The sequence below is a fragment of the Microcaecilia unicolor genome, chromosome 6 (genome assembly GCF_901765095.1).
Source record: "Microcaecilia unicolor chromosome 6, aMicUni1.1, whole genome shotgun sequence".
Lineage (NCBI taxonomy): Eukaryota > Metazoa > Chordata > Amphibia > Gymnophiona > Siphonopidae > Microcaecilia > Microcaecilia unicolor.
In genome coordinates, this window is record NC_044036.1 from 246,625,417 (window position 1) to 246,645,703 (window position 20,287).

Consider the following 20,287-nt stretch of genomic DNA (forward strand, 5'->3'; position numbering starts at 1 on the left):
ACAGGGAGATAAAAAGTAATTAGAACAATAAGAATATTGAGGGTTTTATTATTGAGTTTTACACTAAGTTTAATTAATGGTGCAAGGTAGTTAAGCTTATGTTTATTTTGAATGTTTAAGTTATTGTATTAAAACTGTTTCAACTAAAATAGAAAACTGAGTTTGTTCTCCTTTTCCAGGAAAATCCTAAACTTTAGTTTTAATTCCTCTTCCGTCCTTTGAGGGCGGGAGACGAGGATAGTATCCTGCACTAGTCCCCTATTCCTGAGTGTGTACCCTGACAGCAGCCACGACCATAACATCGCTGTCCTGGGACCACATTTCTGGGAAATAACCCTGACTGGGGGGGGACTAGATACATAATCATGAATTGATAATGAATGTGACTGTTGGGCAGACTGGATGGACTGTTCAGGTCTATATCTGCTGTTACTTTAATGGACATTCAACGATTGAAACCACCAACCTTCCTGTGGTCACAATTACTGACATCTCGTTTTGCTTGTGACATGAAAGATAACAGCAAATAGACCATGAGGCCAATTAGTATAGACCAGGGTTCTCAACCCAGTCCTCGGGAAACACCCAACCAGTCAAGTTTTCAGGATATCCACAATGAATATACATGAAACAGATTTTCATGCATTACCTTCATTGTATGCAAATCAATTTCATACATATTAATTTTGGGTATTTATTTATTTATTGATAGTACATTTCTACCCCACATTTTCCCACGCATGCAGGCACAATGTGGCTCACATAGGATTAAGTAAAATGACAATACAATAAGAGATATGGTAAGAGACAATTAGGCAAGGAAAATGAGGGGGCATTACAGTATCGGGATAGGTAAGTGGGACTGTTAATCGGTAAGAGTGCAGGGGAAGTAGGCCGATCCAAATAGGTGAGTTTTCAGCAGCCTCTTGAACAGTTGGTGATCCACTTGTAGTTTTAAGTATTTCAGCAAAACATTCCAATTCTTGGCACTGGAGTATTGGAAAGACTAAGCGAAGATCTTCTTGTATTTGACGCCCTTACAATTTGGGAAGTGCAGGTTGAGATACGAGCGCGAGGTGGCTACTGCATTTCTGGGTGAAGGTCGATAAGGTGAAGCATGTACTCCGGAGCTTGCCCGTAAATGATTTTATGAGTTAGTAAGCAGATTTTGAAAGAGATACGTTCCCTCACGGGCAACCAGTGAAGAATGAAACGCAGAGGTTGAGCATGCTCAAAACGTGATTTTCCCAGGATAAGTCTCGCCGCAGTGTTTTGTGTATCCTGAAAACCTGACTAGGTGTGTTCTGAGGACTAGGTTGATTTCTCCTTGCCTAGACCCTAGTTATTCTCTAACCATCCCGCCACCTCTACTCAATTAGGAATCCTCTATCTAACACCCCAGATTATGTCACTGTTCTCCTCTCCAGTTGTGGGAGACTATTGTAGGCATTCACCACCTTGTCTGAAGTAATATTTTCAAGTGGTGTTCCTGAATCTACGTTCTTGGTATCTGATACTGTGAATTCTTGCTCTAGAACATGTTTTTCTCAGAAAAAAAGATTTGCTGCTTATGCTTTTGAACTGTAAGAGATTTAAATGTATCTAAATTGTATACCCCCATCTCTCCTCTGTTCTAGGCTGTACATATTTAGGTCCTTAGCACAGTTTTGATAACTCTTCTTTGGGCCTCATATACCTGTTATGCTTTTGACCCATCCGCAGTTCATCAAATATACTGAACTTGGGTATCCAAGTGGATTTACCTAATTGTTTACCTAATATGCGTTTAGTATGCCTATGTTTTACAAAAACTAACAGATAGTTTAAGGTATCCCTCAAAAAAGCTACTTTTTCAGCCTAGCATTTGCAGACTGATCCCAGGATATGTGTGACTACAGGAGACTGGAGCACAAACTAGTCCTTTTTGTGTGTCTTCTGGGTCTGTTTCCTCCTCCATTTTGTCTTCTTTACAGTCTTTCAGTCTGTACCTCTTGCACTGGTTTGATCTGCTTTTCCATCTGTTCTGTATGATAGTATAGAGTTCCTTCATTCTATGTTCGTAGCCTGTAAGCAAGTTTACTGTTTTTTAATAAGTCCCAAATAATAAAAAAAATAAACATTCTTATCCAGATTAGCTTGCTCTATCTGACTCAGATTCATGACATTACATGAACTGCTTTAATCGTGAATTGAAAACATCACCTGACTGTCATTGATCGTTTCTCACCCTTGAGAGATAATTAAAGAGCCTTTTGTCCATTTAAGAAGAAATTAAGTCTTACCTGACAATTTTCTTTCCAGAACTTTTGGGTTAGCCATGTCCATTGACCAGAAGGTGGAAATAGAGAACACATAAGTGAGCTGAAGCCTATAACCCTACCCTGCTAGCTGAACTTTCAGTATTTATCCAAACAAGCAGTGGGACTGGTAGACAACAAGACTCTTTCTCTTTGCTTTTTTTTTGTCAAACAAAAACCTTTAGAAATTGATGGTATTGCCCCACCGCAGAGCAAGGGCAAGCAAGGCTGCGCAGAATAATAAAGCTGTAACTGCACACAGCTGTAGAAATAAAAATCAACGGGAGGGCTTCTGGAATAGTGTAAAGGACTAATGGAAAGAAAATGATCAAATATGACCTAATTTCTCCTTCCATATTGATCTTACACTATTCCAGAACTTGTGGGATGTCCTAAAGCAGTCCCTACTGAGGTTGGGACCCCTGCGCTGCACCTGCAGAACTGAAGTCACAAACACAGACTGAGCTGCCATTCAATAATGCCTGACAAAAGAATGGAGGGACGACCAGGTTGCTGCCCTGCAGATCTCGGTCAGTGAAAGAGATGCCACCTCTGCCCAAGACATAGCAACTCATCTCATAGAGTGTGCCCTCAGTGCAGCTGGTGGCTGCCTTCCTGCCACAATATAGGCTGTGCGATCGAGGGTTTAGACGCAGCCAGACATGTTTCTGCTTACTGAAGAGCACAAGTAGGTGATCCTTTCTCCAAAACTCATTAGCAACCTCGAGATAAAGGAGAAGAGACTGCAGCATATCCAGGAACCTCAAGGACGAAAACTACTGCACACAATCTTCCCTCTGAAACGAGGTGAGGTCCACTGACTGGTTAATGTGAAATACCAAGACTACCTTAGGCAGAAAGGATGCAACTGCCTGTTACAAAATCTCCGCCTCCAAAAAACGGAAAAAGGAATCCTGGCACGACAGGGCCTGCAACTCTGAAATGCAGTGCACCGAGGCAATGGCCACCAGAAAAAAACGTCTTCAATGTGAGATCCTTTAGGGAAGCATGCTTCAGAGGTGCAAAGGGAACCTTCTGCAGTGCCCGAAGAACCAGGTTGAGATTCAAGTCTGGGCAAACTAGAGGGAAGGGAGGCTGAAGACGGCCTACCATTTTCAAAAAGCGTGCAATGTCCAGGTGTGCTGCCAAAGAAGAATAGTTTAGTTTAGTCAAATTTGATAGACCTCTCTAGCTGACAGTGCAGTACAAAGCTAAAATTTTTAAAAGAAAATAACTCCAATGTTAGATAGGAATGAAAAACAGACACACAGAGAAGACGGTGGTATAGTAACATAGTAGATGACGGCAGAAAAAGACCTGCACGGTCCACCCAGTCTGCCCAACAAGATAAACTCACATGTTTCATTTTTTGTGTATACCTTACCTTGATTTGTACCTGTCTTTTTCAGGGCACAGCCATATAAGTCTGCCCAGCACTATCCCAACCACCCGCCCCGCCACCCACCACCGGCTCTGGCACAGACCGTATAAGTCTGCCCAGCACTATCCCCGCCTCCCAACCACCAGCCCTGCCTCCCACCGCCGGCTAAGCTTCTGGGGATCCCTTCCTTCTGAGGAGGATTCCTTTATGTTTATCCCACGCATGTTTGAATTCCGTTACCGTTTTCCTCTCCACCATCTCCCGCGGGAGGGCATTACAAGCATCCACCACTCTTTCCGTGAAAAAATACTTCCTGACATTTTTCTTGAGTCTGCCCCCCTTCAATCTCATTTCATGTCCTCTAGTTCTACCGCCTTCCCCTCTCCGGAAAAGGTTCGTTTGCAGATTAATACCTTTCAAATATTTGAATATCTGTATCATATCACCCCTGTTTCTCCTTTCCTCCAGGGTATACATGTTCAGGTCAGCAAGTCTCTCCTCATACGTCTTGTAACGCAAATCCCATATCATTCTCGTAGCTTTTCTTTGCACCCCTTCCATTTTTTTCACATCCTTCACAAGATACAGCCTCCAAAACTGAACACAATACTCCAGGTGGGGCCTCACCAACATCTTATACAGGGGTATTAAAACCTCTTTTCTTCTGCTGGTCACACCTCTATACAGCCTAGCAATCTTCTAGCTACAGCCACTGCCTTGTCACACTGTTTCGTCGCCTTCAGGTCCTCAGATACTATCACCCCAAGAAAAGAAAAATGGGAGGGTATAGGAAGGATTTCCTGCTGGGGACCCAAAGCAGCTGATCAGTCTGGACCCTCAAATGCCTGTTTAAAAACCCAGGTCTTCAAGGAATACTTAAAAATTTTAAAGAAAGATTCTGAACGAAGAGGGTGGGGAGTTTATTCCATATATGTGGAGCAAGAAAGTAAAAAGCACTATGTCTGGTGGATTCGTAATGGGCCATTTTTGGACTGGGGAGGACCAGACGGTCGTTCAGAGAACAAAGAAGACGAGGAGGAGAATAAGTGATTGTAAGGCAGGCAAGGTAATTGGGAAGACCAGAACGAAAAGCGTGGAACATGAGGATAGCTACTTTATAAATAATGCGCTGCTTGATGAGTAACCAATGGTACTGTTTCAAAAGAGGAGTAGTGTGATCCGATAAACGGGCATGGCATAATAGCCTAATTGCAGTATTTTGGAGTGTTTGCAGTCTGCCCCGGAAACAAGCCAAAGCTACCACCTGCACCTTCAGTGACCTCAGCGCCAAACCCTTCTCCAAACCCGACTGAAGAAAGGCTAAGATAGGAGGAAATATTTTTTCACTCAAAAAAATAGTTAAGCTCTGGAACTTGTTTCAGGAGGATGTGGTAACGGTGGTTAGCGTATCTAGGTTTAAAAAAAGTTTTGACAGGTTCCTGGAGGAAAAGTCCATAGTCTGTTACTGAAATGGACATGGTGGAAGCCACTGCTCGCCCTAGGATTAGTAGCATGAAATGTTGTTACTAATTGAGTTTTTGCCAGGTACTTGTGACTGGATTGGCCACTGTTGGATGCTGGGCTAGATGGATCAATTGGTCTGACCTAGTATGGCATGTTCTTATGTAAGATGTGACACAGCAAGGCAGAAAAGGGAGAAATCACTCTGCACGCCAACTCTCAAATGTCTTCCAAACCTAGCATAGGCTGCTGAAGTAGAGTGCTTCCTAGCCTGCAGAAGCATCGTAATCACAGGGTCTGCACAACCCTTGCACCTCAAATGTGCTCTTTCACTGGCCAAACCATAAGATCAAAGGGGGACAGATCCTCCATTAAAATCAGCTCCTGACAACAGTAACTCTTGATCACAAGGAAGGGGAAGAGGTCACCCATCTAGAAGCCGAATGAGATCCGCATACCATGGGCACCTTGGTCAGTCCAAGATACGATTCTCCGGACAACACAGCCCACTATTGGCCAAGGTGGAAAGGCTGTAAATCAACCATGGGATGAGAAGAGCATTGAGTCCCTAAACAGGAGACCCCAGAGACTTGCAATGAGCTAGAAAGGCTTCCTCAGACAACTCCCATTCCCCCGGATCCAAAGAGTTCCTGCTGAGAAAGTCTTCTTGCACATTCAAAGACCCCACAATGAACACCACTGACAGGCAAAACAGATGTTGTTCCGCCGCCAGCTGCAAGTACCTCCCTGCGTGTTGACATAGGCCACCACCATGGCATTATTGGAAAACACTCAGACCAAGGACAATCTCAAGAAGGGAGTGAACACCTCCAGGGCATAGCGAATCGCCCTGAGTTTGAGAAAATTGATGAGCCAAGATGCCTCTGACTAAGACCATGTGCCCTGAGCCAGATGATAGAGGTAGTGTACTCCCCATCCAGACAACTGGTCCGTCGTCACTGTCTCCCAATGCAGGACTGGAAAGTAGACATCCTTGGCCAGGTTCTTTTCTGACAACTACCACTGCGTGCTTCGGCAGGCCACTGGTGTCCCAAGTGAGTAGGATAGTTCAGTCCTCAGAGAACAAAGACCAATGACTGAGCAGCAACTGCTGAAGTAGGCATATGCGATCCCTTGCCCACAGAACTGCTTCCCATCATCTCCGTTATAGACCCCAACACCTGGACATAGTCCCAAGTTCAAGGCCTGTTCTGACACAGAAAAACCTGCACCTGGTAGACAAATTTCCCCCATTTGCAGAGGGTGAGAAAGATCTTCACCTGCCTTGCATTGAAGAACACCCCCAGATACTCCAGTGACTGAAAGGGAACCAGTCTGCTCTTCTCAAAATTGATCACCCAGCCCAACAACTGAAGACAGACCACCGTAGCTGTTGAAAACTTGCTGTCAGCAAAAGACGAGGACCGAATGAGCCAATCGTTGTATGGATGATTTCATATCCCCTGATGTTACGTAGGCCGTGACCACCACTGTAACCTTGGAAAATGTCTGCGGAGCTGTGGCGAGACCAAAGGGCATCACCTTGAACTGAAAGTGGCGGCTCAGCACTGCAAACCTCAGAAACATTTGGTGAGGAGTCCAATTGGGGATATGAAAGTACACCTCCTTGAGGTCCAGTACTGTCAAGAACTCCCCCTCTTGCACTGAAGCTATCACAGATCACAATGTCTCTGTGCAAAAGTGCAAAACTCTCAGGCACCGATTCAGACTGTTGAGGTCCAACACTAGACAGAAACTACCCTCCTTTTTGGGAACTACAAAGTAAATCGAGTACCTTCCCTATCTCCACTTCTGGCGAGGGACCAGATCCACTGCATCCAGGGCGAGCAAGGACTCCACAGTTGCTTGAACCACCCTTTGAATAGGTAGATTCCAAGAAGAGCAGTGCGACTGGGCAGGAGAATTCTGGTTTATAGCCTTCCCTGAGAATATTCAAGACCCACTTCTCTGATGTAATGGAGGCCCACTCCTCCATGAAGCCTTGAAGATAACCTCCCACCAGCAGTGTGTAGGAGTGGGTGTGCTTCGCCTCATTGGGTATTATGGAAGGCCCTTGTGGACCTCCTCGACTGGGGAGCAGACCGCTTACCCAGAAACCGCTAAGTAAGCCACCCCAGCCTCCAGCTGTACAGATTGCCGCATCTCCAGCACCACCGATTGCTGTTGCCACTTCAAGCATGTCTGTGCTACAAAGGAGCTGCAGATGGTCGCCTGAGGACCCAGGCCACCTCAAAGGCCTGCTTTAGAGCGTGCTGTTTTCCTGACCTCTGCATCCTTAAAAAAATACCTTCTTCCATGACTGCAGTCACCAGCGAGTCCACATGTGGTAGGTGGAGCTTTTCTTTTTCCTTGGGCAACAAGGGGTACAAGCAGGCCATGTTCCGCCCCACTTTCAACCCCATGTCCCGACACATCCATTCCACAGAAATCAACTCCTGTATATTTGAATGCATGGGGAAGGCCTTAGAGGGGACCTAAGGCTCTTCATCATAGAAGATCTCTACCCTACCAAGGCAGAAACTGAAGGGTCCTCGATAGAAAGTTCTGCCAATGCCTCTGAGATCAACATGCTTAGTCCTTCCTTGTGAAATAGCCTCAGTACCATGGGGTCATCCCCTTCCTCCAAAGGCTCTCTAACTGAAGCTTCCTCCGAAAGGACCAAGCCTCATCCGAAATAGGTGAAGAAAGAGGAGAATTCCTGTCAGCCACAGTGGAGGAATCCAAACAGGATCGCTTGGGAGTTGAAGGAGCGGAGGGCAGCAAGCTAGAGGGAGCCTGAGGTACCCCTGCCTGACTGCCTCGGCAAGTATACCTGATGCAGTACTAACACAAACTCAGGTGAAAACATGCCCCATGGCCCTTCAGACAAATTGGCAGTTCAGGAGAAGTAGACACAGAGCCCTGCAACTGTGCGGGAAGCCCCAAGACTATTCTGTCCATGTAGCGGCTGAAGTAGGGGAATCTACAGGCCACAATATAACCAGCACCAGCATACCGCCCTGTGAAGCGCTCGCCACCTCTTTTATGTTTCCTGACTTACAGGAGGAGCAACAGCCAGACGATTCACGGTGGGCTCCGCAGCGGGAGCTGCCATCACCCCCTGGGAAGACTGCATGTGTGACATGGGGATCCTCACCAGCCCACCAGGAGCCGCCTTCTGAAAGGCTGCCAAAACTGCCCTAGGTACCACTCCTGGTAGGAAAATAGAAGGGAGACTTACCGGCTCTGAGGTGCACCAGCCCCTCTCCCAGCACTGCACCAAACACACAGCTGCCTCTACTAAAGGGCAAAATGGCCTGTTTTTCCTTTTTTTTCTTTGCTGGTTTCAAGAACTAGCTGTTGAGCCTTGCTTCTCAGACAAACAGGAGGAGAGAGAGGAGGATGTGGGCTGAAGGAGACAGGACTCTGGAAACTCCAGAGATGACCTCCTGAAAGGAGACTGCCTGGTAAGCTCAGCTGGGGGCCAATTGACCAACTGGACCAGGAGCAGCCTATCCAGAGCTAAGGTTGAGCTATGACCATCCACCTGCTGGAGATCAAAAATACTTAAGGACTCAGCTAGCAGGCTAGGGTTATATGCTTCAGCTAACTTTTGTGTTCTCTATCTCCACCTGCTGATCCGATGGACATGACTAACCCACAAGTACTGGAATAGTGTAATGACAATATGGAATTAGGATTTATTTATTGCCTTTTTGTACAGTAAGTGCAACCCAGACAGAGGCAATAAACAATTACAACAGTAAAAATATTCAGTAACTAGTCATGTGATGCTGTGTTATTGAATGGATGCCTTACTTATCAGCTCCGGGGCACTTCACCTTTTGCAAAAATATTCAATCGTCATCCAGCTTGTACCTGCTTGTAACTCGTTGGCAGGAAGGGTAGAGGTTCTGCTATAGTTCTTGGGAACTTTGGTGTTGATTCTTGCAGCTAATGACTCAAAAACAAGCAAGAAGCCCCAAAGACAAAGTTAAGAATATTTTTTTTGTTACATTTGTACCCTGCACTTTCCCACTCATGGCAGGCTCAATGTGGCTTACATATTGTATACAGGTACTTATTTGTACCTGGGGCAATGGAGGGTTAAGTGACTTGCCCAGAGTCACAAGGAGCTGCCTGTGCCTGAAGTGGGAATCGAACTCAGTTCCTCAGGACCAAAGTCCACCACCCTAACCACTAGGCAGATGGACAACAAGATTTGGGGACCTGTTTTAACTCTGCATGAGGCCACAGTGCAGGAGCTAACTAAAAAGCTAGTGGCTGTTATGGATGATAAGCTGGCTAAAATACACATAGCCATTGAGGAAATAAGAGGGGTTTGAATTTCAAGTGTAAACTGTATGCAACATGCTGACGAGAGGATAGTGCAGCAGGAGGACAGAGCAGATAATTTTGAAGAATGGCTACATACCTTAGAGACAGCGAACAGTGAGGTAAATATCCAAATAAATAAAACCTTTGAAAGTGGAAACATCCCCACCCATTAGCAGCAAAGAAAAATGGACATAGCCAGCCCCTCAGATTTGTTCATATTTAGTTTAAAGCCTGAAAAGATGCCATATTCGGAAAAGCTTTCCAGCAAAACTGGCAAAGACTCCATAGGGTGCCACAGATGAAAGGCAAAGGCAGAGATTTTGAAGTCCAAGGAACCTAACCGGATTCCAGTTATTTCTGGATTAGCCAGAATCTCATGTATAAGGGGATCCAAAGTCAATGTAAATAACAAAAGAGACAAAGGACACCCCTGTCGAGTTCCTCTGTAAACAACAAAAAGCTCCAAAATCACCCCATCAACAGATAAAAGTGGCAAATCGCCCCATTAACAGATATAAAGCCCACACTGCATCCTCAAAAAACCTTATTTTCTTTTCCATGTTTTATTTTTATTTCTATTGATAACCTCAAAAAACCCTCAAATACCATATTTTTATGAAGCGTTTTAAACATAAAATCCCAATGCACCCTATCAAAAGCTTTTTCCGCATCAAAACTAATTAATAAGGATGAGTCCCCAGTAATGCTAGCTTGTTCAAGCAATGCCAAAATCTTCTGAAAGTTTTTCACTGTATGGCGATCCCGGATAAACCCCATTTCAAAGCAGATAATGGAGAATGATTGATAGGACCCTGGGAGAGACTGATCTTTTCCTGGCTTGGCAAATACCACTATCTGCGCAGCCTACAAAGATTTCAGAAAGCATTTTTCTACGATGATCTTATGAAACATGACCGTCAACGGGTGCGCTTTTTCCACTAGTAACAGCTTATAGAACTCTGCTCCATATCCGTCCGGACTTGGGGCTTTGTAAAGTGAACTTCTGTGGATCGCCCACAACACCTCATCCTTCTGTATCGGTCTATTCAATGTATCTGATTGAGACAGAGTAATACTAGGTAGGTCAACACTCTCTAAATAGTAACAAGATCAAGACTATTGGTATCATCAGATCTATAAAGAGTTTGATAATAGCTGACTTCTTCACGTGTTGATGATTGAGCTCATTCAATGCTGCCTATGGCGATAAAAGTTGGGCCTTCAGTGGTGCAGAAGGGGAAGTACCACATTGCTATAAGCGGATCATATGCGCCTCCAACAGCAAAATTGCTTGATCTCTACATTGCGCAAAACAGCCTTAACCGTATCCCAATAAAGAATAGAATCCAATGTATGTTGTGCATTAAAATGTTTACCGTATTTTTCGGACTATAAGACGCACCGGACCATAAGACGCACCTAGGTTTTAGAGGAGGGAAATAGGAAAAAAAAATTTTCCTCTTTCCCTCCTCTAAAACCTAGGTGCTCCGGTGCGTCTTGTCCGGGTTTTGGACCTCCGTTCCGTACTTACAGGATTCCATGTTCCCTGGTGGTCTAGTGACGTCGGGGCAGGAAAGAGCCCCCTCTTTCCTGCCCATCGCGCTGCTCTCCATGCTTCTCAATGCTTTCTGACGGTCTCGGCGAGATTCAAAATGGCCGCCGAGAATCTCGGCGGCCATTTTGAATATCGCCGAGACCATCAGAAAGCATTGAGAAGCACGGAGAGCAGCGCGATGGGCAGGAAAGAGGGGGCTCTTTCCTGCCCCGACGTCACTAGACCACCAGGGAACATGGAATCCTGTAAGTACGGAACGGAGGTCCAAAAACGCTACCTTCGGACTATAAGACGCACCCCCCATTTTCCTCCCAAAATTTGGGGGAAAAAAGTGCGTCTTATAGTCCGAAAAATACGGTATATTCTACCCACTTAGTCCGTAGATAATCTAAGAATCTTGTATTTGAATACAGATCCAGCGGGAAACACCAGGACTTAGTCGAATTGTCCTGACCCAATCCACCCACCCCCACCCAGATAGGTGCATGATCGGATATCGCAATCGAGTCAATATTAGCCTCTGTCACCTTGTGTGATCGGATATTGCAATCAAGTCAATACTAGCCTCCATTACTTTGGAGAATAAACCTCTGTCCAGTAGGATATAGTCAATCTGGGAGTATGTCATATGAGTTAAGAAAGATGAGTAAAATCCTGAAGCCCAGGATGTAAAATTCTCCAGACAACCACATTCAATGTGGTTCAAAGTGAGGGGGATCCCTTTAGTGCTATGCCCTTTAACAGTATGTAGGTGAAATGTTCTAGCTAAGGGCAGTGCTTTTTTTGTAGAAAAAAAGGTGCCGGTTCTCATTATGGGCGGGGTCACCACATATGGCCCCACCCCTATGGTAGCCACACCCACATTAACCACACCCCTTATACCAGCCATGGCACATATAAACAGACATCATTGAAAATATTATACTAGTATTGGAGAAAAAAAAACGTGATTTTTTTTTTCATTATAAATAATTTCTGTAAGCTGTTACAGCTCCAGTATACCCAGTGCAAAATAAGACAGCAGATGTAAATTCTCAGATTGGACATATTCCAAAAACTAAAATGAAAATAAAATGATTTTCTACCTTTGTTGTCTGGTGACTTTTTTTTTTCTATCCATATTGGTCCCTGTCTCTGATTCTGCTGCTCTCTATCTGTTCTCTTAACACCGTTTCCAGGGCTTCCTTTCCATTTATTTCTTTACTTTCCTCCTTTCTTCTTCATTTCTTCCCTACATCCATAAGTAAAAGCTGGGTCCTCCTCCGTGGAATTGACTGAAGGAGGTATAACGTGGATCCAGCTTTTGCCTATTTTCTCCATCCATGTGCAGTTTTTCTTCTCTCTTCCCTTTCCCTCATCTCCATCCATGTGCATCTACTTTTTTCTTTCCTTCCCTCCATCCATGTCCAGCACTTCTCCTCTCTCCTCCCCTCCATCCATGTCCAGCATTTCTCCTCTTTCTTCCCTCCACTGTATCCATAAAAAAGCAATAATTCTCTCTCCCCTCTCTTCCATCCAGCATTTCTCCTCTCTCCCCGCCAACCCCTCCATCCATCCATCCATCCATGTCCAGCAATTCTCCTCTCTCCCCTGCCCTCCCCTCCATGTACATCTCCTTCCTGTCTTCCGTCCCCTCCATCCATGTCCAGCATGTCTCCTCTCTCCCCTTCCATCCCCTCTCATCCATATCCAACGATTCTCCTCTCTCCTCTGCCCTCCATGTCCAGCGAATTTCTCTTCGCTGACCTCCCCTCCCCTCCATGTCCAGTATGTCCTCCCCTCTCATTCGTACAGCAATTCTCTCTCCCCTCCCCTCCATGTCCAGCATGTCTCCTTTCTCCCCTGCCCTCCCCTTTCATCCATGCCCAGCGATTCTCCTCTCTCCCCTGCCCATATCCAGCAATTCTCTCTTCCCTGCCCTCCCCTCCATATCCAGCATGTCTTGTCTCTCCCCTGCCCTCCCCTCATCCATGCCCAGCAATTCTCCTCTCTCCCCTGTCCATGTCCAGCAATTTTCTCTTCCCTGCCCTCCTCTCCCCTCCCCTCCATGTCCAGCATGTCTCCTCTCTCCCCTGCCCTCCCCTCTCATCCATGCCCAGCAATTCTCCCTCCCCCCCTCCATGTTCAGCATTTCTCCTCTCCCCCCTGTCCTCCCCTGTCCATGTCCAGTGAATCTCCTCTTTCCCCTGCCCTCCCCTCCATGTCCAGCAATTCTCTCTTTCCCCCCCCCCCCCGCCTTTCATGCCCAGCATGTCGCCTCCCTTCCCTGCCCTCACCTCTCATCCAAGTCGCGGCGAACCGGCAGTGAAGGCAGCAGTGCTCACTGAGGCAGGCACGCAGGCAGGTTTGTCTCCTCTCGCGTTGCTTCCCTCAGCGCGTCACGCCCTTGAAGTCGGGAAGCGACGTGAGAGAAGACGAACCTGCCTGCGTGCTTGCTTCCTCAGTGAGCACTACTGCCTTCACTTCCGGTTCACTGCAACTTGGAGAGGGGAGGGCATGGGAGAGAGGCGACATGCTGGACATGGAGGGGAGGGGAGAGAGAATTGCTGGACATGGAGGGGAGCGCAGGGGAGAGAGGAGAACCGCGACTTCGGGTAATCAAAAGATTACAACGGAGCGCAGGAGCAGGAACGGACGGGAGTGGACTGGTGAGCCAGACCTCAGGAAAAAGGTGCCGGTACGCTGTACCGGTGTGTACTGGCACAAAAAAAGCACTGTCTAAGGGCGAGATATCTAGAGAAGCGGGAATTTTGATATGTAGAATAATGGTGTATCAGACTATGACATTTATTATTAGACAGCTCTGGTGTTTCTGAGGAAAAAAGGCCTCAACAAGCCCCCAGCTCTAGTTTAGCTTCAGGGGGCAGGACTGCTTCATCATTAGCCAAAAAAAACCTCATTATTTTTTCTTTTACTTTTAATGTTTAAGCTTGCTTAGTTCACTTTGTTTAATTGTAGCAACTTACAAAGCATAAATTAGCTTAAATCAACTTAGCTTGTCTGTTGCTTCTTCTCCTTCGGGTATTTCCTGTTCATCAAGTCCCGACCATGACCTATGATGGCCAGCGTTTTGATAACCTGCCTCAGGGTCTAGTGGTCTGCATTATTTCTAGTAAGAAAAGGAGAAATCAGTTACCTACTGTGTCGGTTCTGTCGGGGTCAGCTTCAATGCCCAGCTATAACCTCATACCTTCGCACGGGTGAAACAAAGGAAGACAAGCGTGTTAGAAAATGGCCGCTCTTTATAGCCGACCACGTCAGACGCCCTACTTTACCATGAGCCAATCAGTACATTCCACTGCAGTGGGGTGTCTCTTAGTTCTTCTCATTCAATATTATCAACATATGAACTAGTTAATTAAAAAAAAGCTCAAAAGAAGTTCAAAAAACGTTCAAAAAAAGTGGCACCATTCTATCCTTCCATTCAATCCTTCTGGAGCTAGTGAGTTTAGCTGAAATATTCAGCGCTGTTCATTTTGCAAAAGTATGCGTTTTCTGTTGTCTTCAATACGATTCAGAGAAATCTCTATCTGCTGTAGCACAAAACACTTAAGCTGGAGAAAAGTATGTTGTAGCAATTCACAGTGACAAGCTAACGATAAAGTACTTTTCTTTGTTTTAATTGTGCTCTTATGTTCTATCAGACGGACATATAAGGGGCGTGTAGTTTGCACCACATAGATTTTATTGCAAGGGCATACAATACAGTATACAACATGATCCGATCTACAGGTGGTATTTATCTTCAGAGTGTATTCCTTAGCTGTCTGTGGATGTATAAAACGTTCTATGCAATCTCCCGCTTCTCTAGATATCTTGCTAAGGTACTGTGAAGATCACTCCCTGTTGAGTATATAGTTTATAATCTATCTAAGGGTGAGTCAGCTACAGTATTAAAATCTCCAGCTATAATCTTGGCATCATCTGCATAAGGCTGAACCAGGGAAATCACTTTTTGAAAGAAGTGTTTGTTGTAAACATTAAGAGTATAGATGTTACATAATAGTAGGGGGACCCTATCGATAGAGACCCGAGCAATGATCTATTCTGAACCTGTAGGGTCTTATGAAACAATATAATCACTCCCACCTTTTTTCCCCTTAACAGATGCAGCAATGAGGTCTCCAACCCTTTACTATGTTCTTCTACAGATAAATGAGTCTCTTGCAGCATGGCTATAGTTGCTTTTTTCTTATAGAGGCTATATAAAAAAAATTTCCTTTTAAAAGGAGATGAAATGCCCCCCCCCCCCCCCCATTCCAAGAAAACACCTTAACCACCATTATGTAATCCCTGGAGACACATACATCATCAAAAGAGTCAGAAACCATATAAGGGTGGGATGTCATCTCAGCCTCCAACATCCCCACCAGTTCAATGCCACCAAATAGTACCCATCCCAAAGCCTTAAGTGTCCTCGAGTACCCAACTGAACAAAACCCCTATGCCACCACCCCCTCCCTAGAAGTCAACCCCCCCCCCCCATCCCAACCCCAAGGAACTAACAAACTAAAGAAAAAACAGTCTGAAAATACCAACCCCCCTGTTTACAAAGTCACACAGAACTTTACCTCCTTACTGAAGAAGAGATAGTCTTAAGTTAGGCAAAGCATTTCTAGGTTTGCATTCAAGTGTGGAGGTTACTCCAGAGAAGGCTCACTGGTGGGTGTCACATCACATGATTTTGTTTGGAGAGGGAGGGTGTACTTAGGGATACTATTTGGGAAAATCCTGGTGACCTGAGGTGCATAAAAGGAGATCCTCGTTTTTTGTTTTTTTTAATCATTTATTTTATTATTTTCATGTATACACTCGACAGTAAGGAAAACAGTTCTAATACAGCTTCCAAGCTGCGGCAGATCCTGGTTTTTTTCAAGTGCTTTAGTACATATCCTTTAAGGGCCTTGAAGATCAGAGAAAGAGAGAGTTTTCAGTTTAGCCATGAATTGTACAGTATCCAGTGAAGTATTTGCAGATGTCTGATGTGATCCCATCGCTTGCAGTATTCGAAATAGTTGGAGTTGGTGCAAACCCTTTGTAGTCACACCAGTTTAGAGTGTATTTACAGCAATCCAGTATTTGATGTTATCATGGTGTGAACCACTGTGATAAGACCTTACTTCTTAATGTATGGCGAGACAGCGTAGTTATTGCAGATGATAGAGGCAGCTTCTGAAGGTTGCTGGGATTTGGGGATCAGCATAAGTATTGAGTCTAGATTTTTACCCCAAGGTTCCTGACCTCTGTTTTAAGGGAGAGTTCTTTGATGTTGAGTATGTGACCCCTTGTGTTAGGGACTCACAGGAGCTCTGTCTTTACTTGGACTCAAAGTTTGTTATTTACAGTCAGTATATTCAGGGCTGTAGGTACGTTGGCTGTGTGGGCATGAGTAGCTGCAAGTTATCCACATAGATGTAGAACTGAACATCCATTGATTGAATCAGCTCAGCTTGTGGCTTGGGGACGATATTAAACAAAATAAGGGATAGTATGGATCCCTGTGATACCTGTAGGTCCGCCCCAAGCGGTGGTAAGGTGTTGCTGAACAGCATGGACTGTTGCCTATCTTTACTTAAGCACATGGATTAATTGGTCTTCCATTTCCCTCCCTTCCTACAGTTTATCTGAGACAGAAGATCTTCCAGCTGTATGTGAGATTTCACCATTGGTGACGTACTTTGGAGAGGTGAGACTATACATAGATCATAGCATAAACCTAGAATTTTGTAATTATTTCTTATCTGTGTAAGTAACAAACAGTCCTTTGATGTTACTACTAGAATACTTAAAACCAAGTTCAGAAAATGCTCACAGTGCTAAACAGGAGTGCAGAAGCTGGGCAAAAGCATCATTTTTGTGAGGACTTCTTTCCATAGGATTTTATCAGATAAAAGGAACATGGTCTTGAAGACTCTGCATCCCTACAGAATTTTCATGGTGGTCCTAAATAAATGTCCTTCATTAATTGTGAATTATGCTCATCAGTGGAAAGAAATATAAGCAGAGGAAAACAGCAGAAACGTAGGCATAGGAAAATGGGAATTTTTGAAAACTGTAAATAAAAAAAATAAATAAAAATCAAGGTGATGGCGGAAATTCATCAAGCATCAGTAAGTCTTTCGCATGTGGGTTAAGGGAATTAACACTTGCTAAATGCTAAGAAGACCATTTTATACCTATGGACTTCTTATCATTTGACGTGTATTAATTCCCTTAACACGCTTAAAGCCCTAATGCCTTCACAAAGTCCCTAATGCTGCTTGATGAATTCCCCCCCCCCCTATGTGTTGGGCAAGTAGCTGAAATTTGTGGGGTTTGTGTCCTGGCAATTATCTGTAGTCACATTGGGTCCTTGTGAATGGCGACATCCTCACACCTTCCCATCTGCTGAAAATGGGAGATTGCTCTTCACAAGAAGTGAGGTCAGTAGGGGCCCTGAGTGGCTTAAAGGGACACCTGTGCACCTTCAGAATATTCGTTTGCCAGATTTGTGAGTAGATTTGGGCTGATCTTGCTTTTAGAGGATTAGTTTCCTTCAGCTTTGAGCTTTACAATCACGATAACCAATTTCAGATACAGCTGAACTCTGCTGAGGAATAAAGACAGCAGCTCAGTTGTCCTATACCCAAATTAGAATGTAACAGTCTGATTTTGTTGTTAATTTTATTTTTACTTTTGTGGGAGGAGAATAAAATCTGCTGGCCTGATATTTAGCTGTGGTCAGTGTTTGTTTGAAATGCTGGCTACTTCTGTTAAGTTTTATACTTGGATATTCAGCACCAATATCTGGGTATCCAAGAAATAATGATCAGTGTTGGGAGTTACTCAGTGATATTTCATTGCTGTTAAATTGAAAACCACCCAGATAAGTTTGGATAGCTTTTTGTTGTCCTAACTTATCCAGATACTGATACTGAATATCACCAGAATCCAGGTAATTTCAGCTCCAGTCTGAAGTGCTCCAGTGCTACCTGGATAGTACTGGGCTGGTCTGCAGAGATTTTTAGTGGCATTATCCAGAAAATCCAGCTATGGCCCTGGTCAGCAGCACGTATCCTGTTAGCAGGCCTGTTACCCAGATAAATCCTGCTGAATATAATGACCTTATAAAGTGGGCAGCATATCAGGAGGGTTTAGGAGAAATTCACTCCTTCCATTTAACATGATGAATTCTCGTGTTGATAGGCTGTTCCTTTTTTTGACTATTTAAAGTGTAGTGATGCACGTGAAGCATAAGGATAAAAAAAACCATGTTGTTGATGTAAGCCACTATGGAGGCCTACTGAATTTCAGATTCAGCTAAAATCCAAGTTCAGCTGAAACCAAAATTCCGTTGCTGCCCTCTGGCGTTCACTCTCTGCCCCTGCCAGGCCACTGAATCACCTGTAGGCCCTCCCCAGGGTACCTTAAGAAACCCTGGTGGTCTAGTGGCTTCTTTGGGAGCAGGAACGAAGTCCACTTGTTCCTGCTTGGTGCCGCTCCTCCTTCAAAATGGCTTGCAAGAATGCTTTGGGAGGTCCCAGCAGCCATATTGAGATTGGAGATTGGAACCATCGTAAGCAGGTGCAACCAGAGATTGGAACCAGCATAAACAAGAGCAGTCACACCTGTTTGTGCTGGTTCCACTTTCAATATGGCTGCCAGGACTTTCTGTGGCTGTCTTGCAAGATAGCCATGGGAAGTCGCGGAAACCATTTTAAAGGAGGAGCTGGCTGTGCGCAAGAGCAAGTGGAGATTGTTCATGAACGCTACCTACTACAGACATGGTAGACCCAGGAAGGGGCTGCCGCCGGGAGGGGGGGAGAGGGAGGAATTCACGAGGGGATTGCTGCTGGGGAGGGGGAGCTTATGAAGGGGGCTGCCACTAGCTGTGGGTCTGGGAGGGGGGCACTTTTTGGTCATGTGGGGAGGGGGGGCAGGGTTAGTTTCTGTTTTCGACTGAAACCAGATGGCCAGTTTTGGTTGCAGATTCAGTTTTAGTTGAGCTCTAAACCACCATCCATGAGACTGAGATCTATAGGAACTAGGGTGTCCAAGTGGGAGGATTTTTACAATCTTTAAAATGCCAGATTAATTATCAAAAATAAAAGGTGACAAGGATACAGAGAGCTAATTCAGTGATGAGTTGTAATGAGGAATTCAGATTCATAAGGACTGATGTGGCCTCTCCCTAATGTGGCTCATGGCCACCATCTCGCTTCACAGAGGCCATCTCAGCTATGATTTGAATCACTGGCCAAGAGGCAAGAACATCTCTAATACTGTGACTAATCCCCTGAGAGCTCCAGGACCTCTTTTCTACAGTACCTTTACTGACCAGATGCAAAATGACTTTATGTGCTTGCCCTATTCCCATATAAACAGTTAAAAATAAATAAACAAAAGGAAACACACACAGGGGACATCTTATGTTATCCAGATCAAAGTTACCTTTGGCTTAGTGTAAGTCCTACGAGAACCATAGCAGTAAATAAAAAAAAAAACCATTTACGATCATCTTCCATATTCCCTGGCTAAGAAATAGTAACATAGTAACATAGTAGATGACGGCAGAAAAAGACCTGCACGGTCCATCCAGTCTGCCCAACAAGACAACTCATGTGTGCTACTTTTGTGTATACCCTACTTTGATTTGTACCTGTGCTCTTCAGTGCACAGACCGTATAAGTCTGCCCAGCACTAGCCCCGCCTCCCACCACCGGCTCTGGCACAGACCGTATAAGTCTGCCCAGCGCTATCCCTGCCTCCCAACCTCCAGTCCCGCCTCCCCCCACTGGCTCTGGCACAGACCGTATATGTCTGCCCCGCACTATCTCCGCCTCCCAACCTCCAGCCCCACCTCCCACTACCGGCTCTGCTATCCAATCTCGGTTAAGCTCCTGAGGATCCTTTCCTCTGTCATGGTATGCACAAAACTAACCCATTTGGAGACATTGCTTCCAAGAAGAAACCACATCACTTTACTCAAGAAGAAACTGAAAACTCTGATGTCCACAGAGCAAATTGCTATAAGACTTTATATTAACTTGATATTATAAAATAACAGGCTTTCTATCTGCATAAATCAAGTGGCTGAAAATTGCCCTTTTAACATGTCAAAAACTCCTAGCAGTATTCCAAGATGCTTGTTTTTAGCAGCTTTAACAGGAGAGATTTCTTTAGGTCAAGGGGGAGTGAATAACACGTGGACTCTGCATTTTGGTTTCAAATCTACACGTTGTTTTCCAAGCATAAAGTAGGCACAGACGCACAAAA

The 20,287-nt window shown here is 44.9% G+C and overlaps 1 protein-coding gene across 1 annotated transcript in view; it reads left to right on the plus strand.

Moving 5' to 3' along the window:
* Window positions 1-20,287, plus strand: part of UAP1L1 (UDP-N-acetylglucosamine pyrophosphorylase 1 like 1) — a 72,437-nt gene that overhangs the window by 43,578 nt on the left and 8,572 nt on the right. Inside the window, exon 8 of the mRNA XM_030207052.1 lies at window positions 16,652-16,718. Coding sequence (XP_030062912.1) covers window positions 16,652-16,718 — 67 coding nt within the window. The remainder of the gene's footprint in view (window positions 1-16,651; window positions 16,719-20,287) is intronic.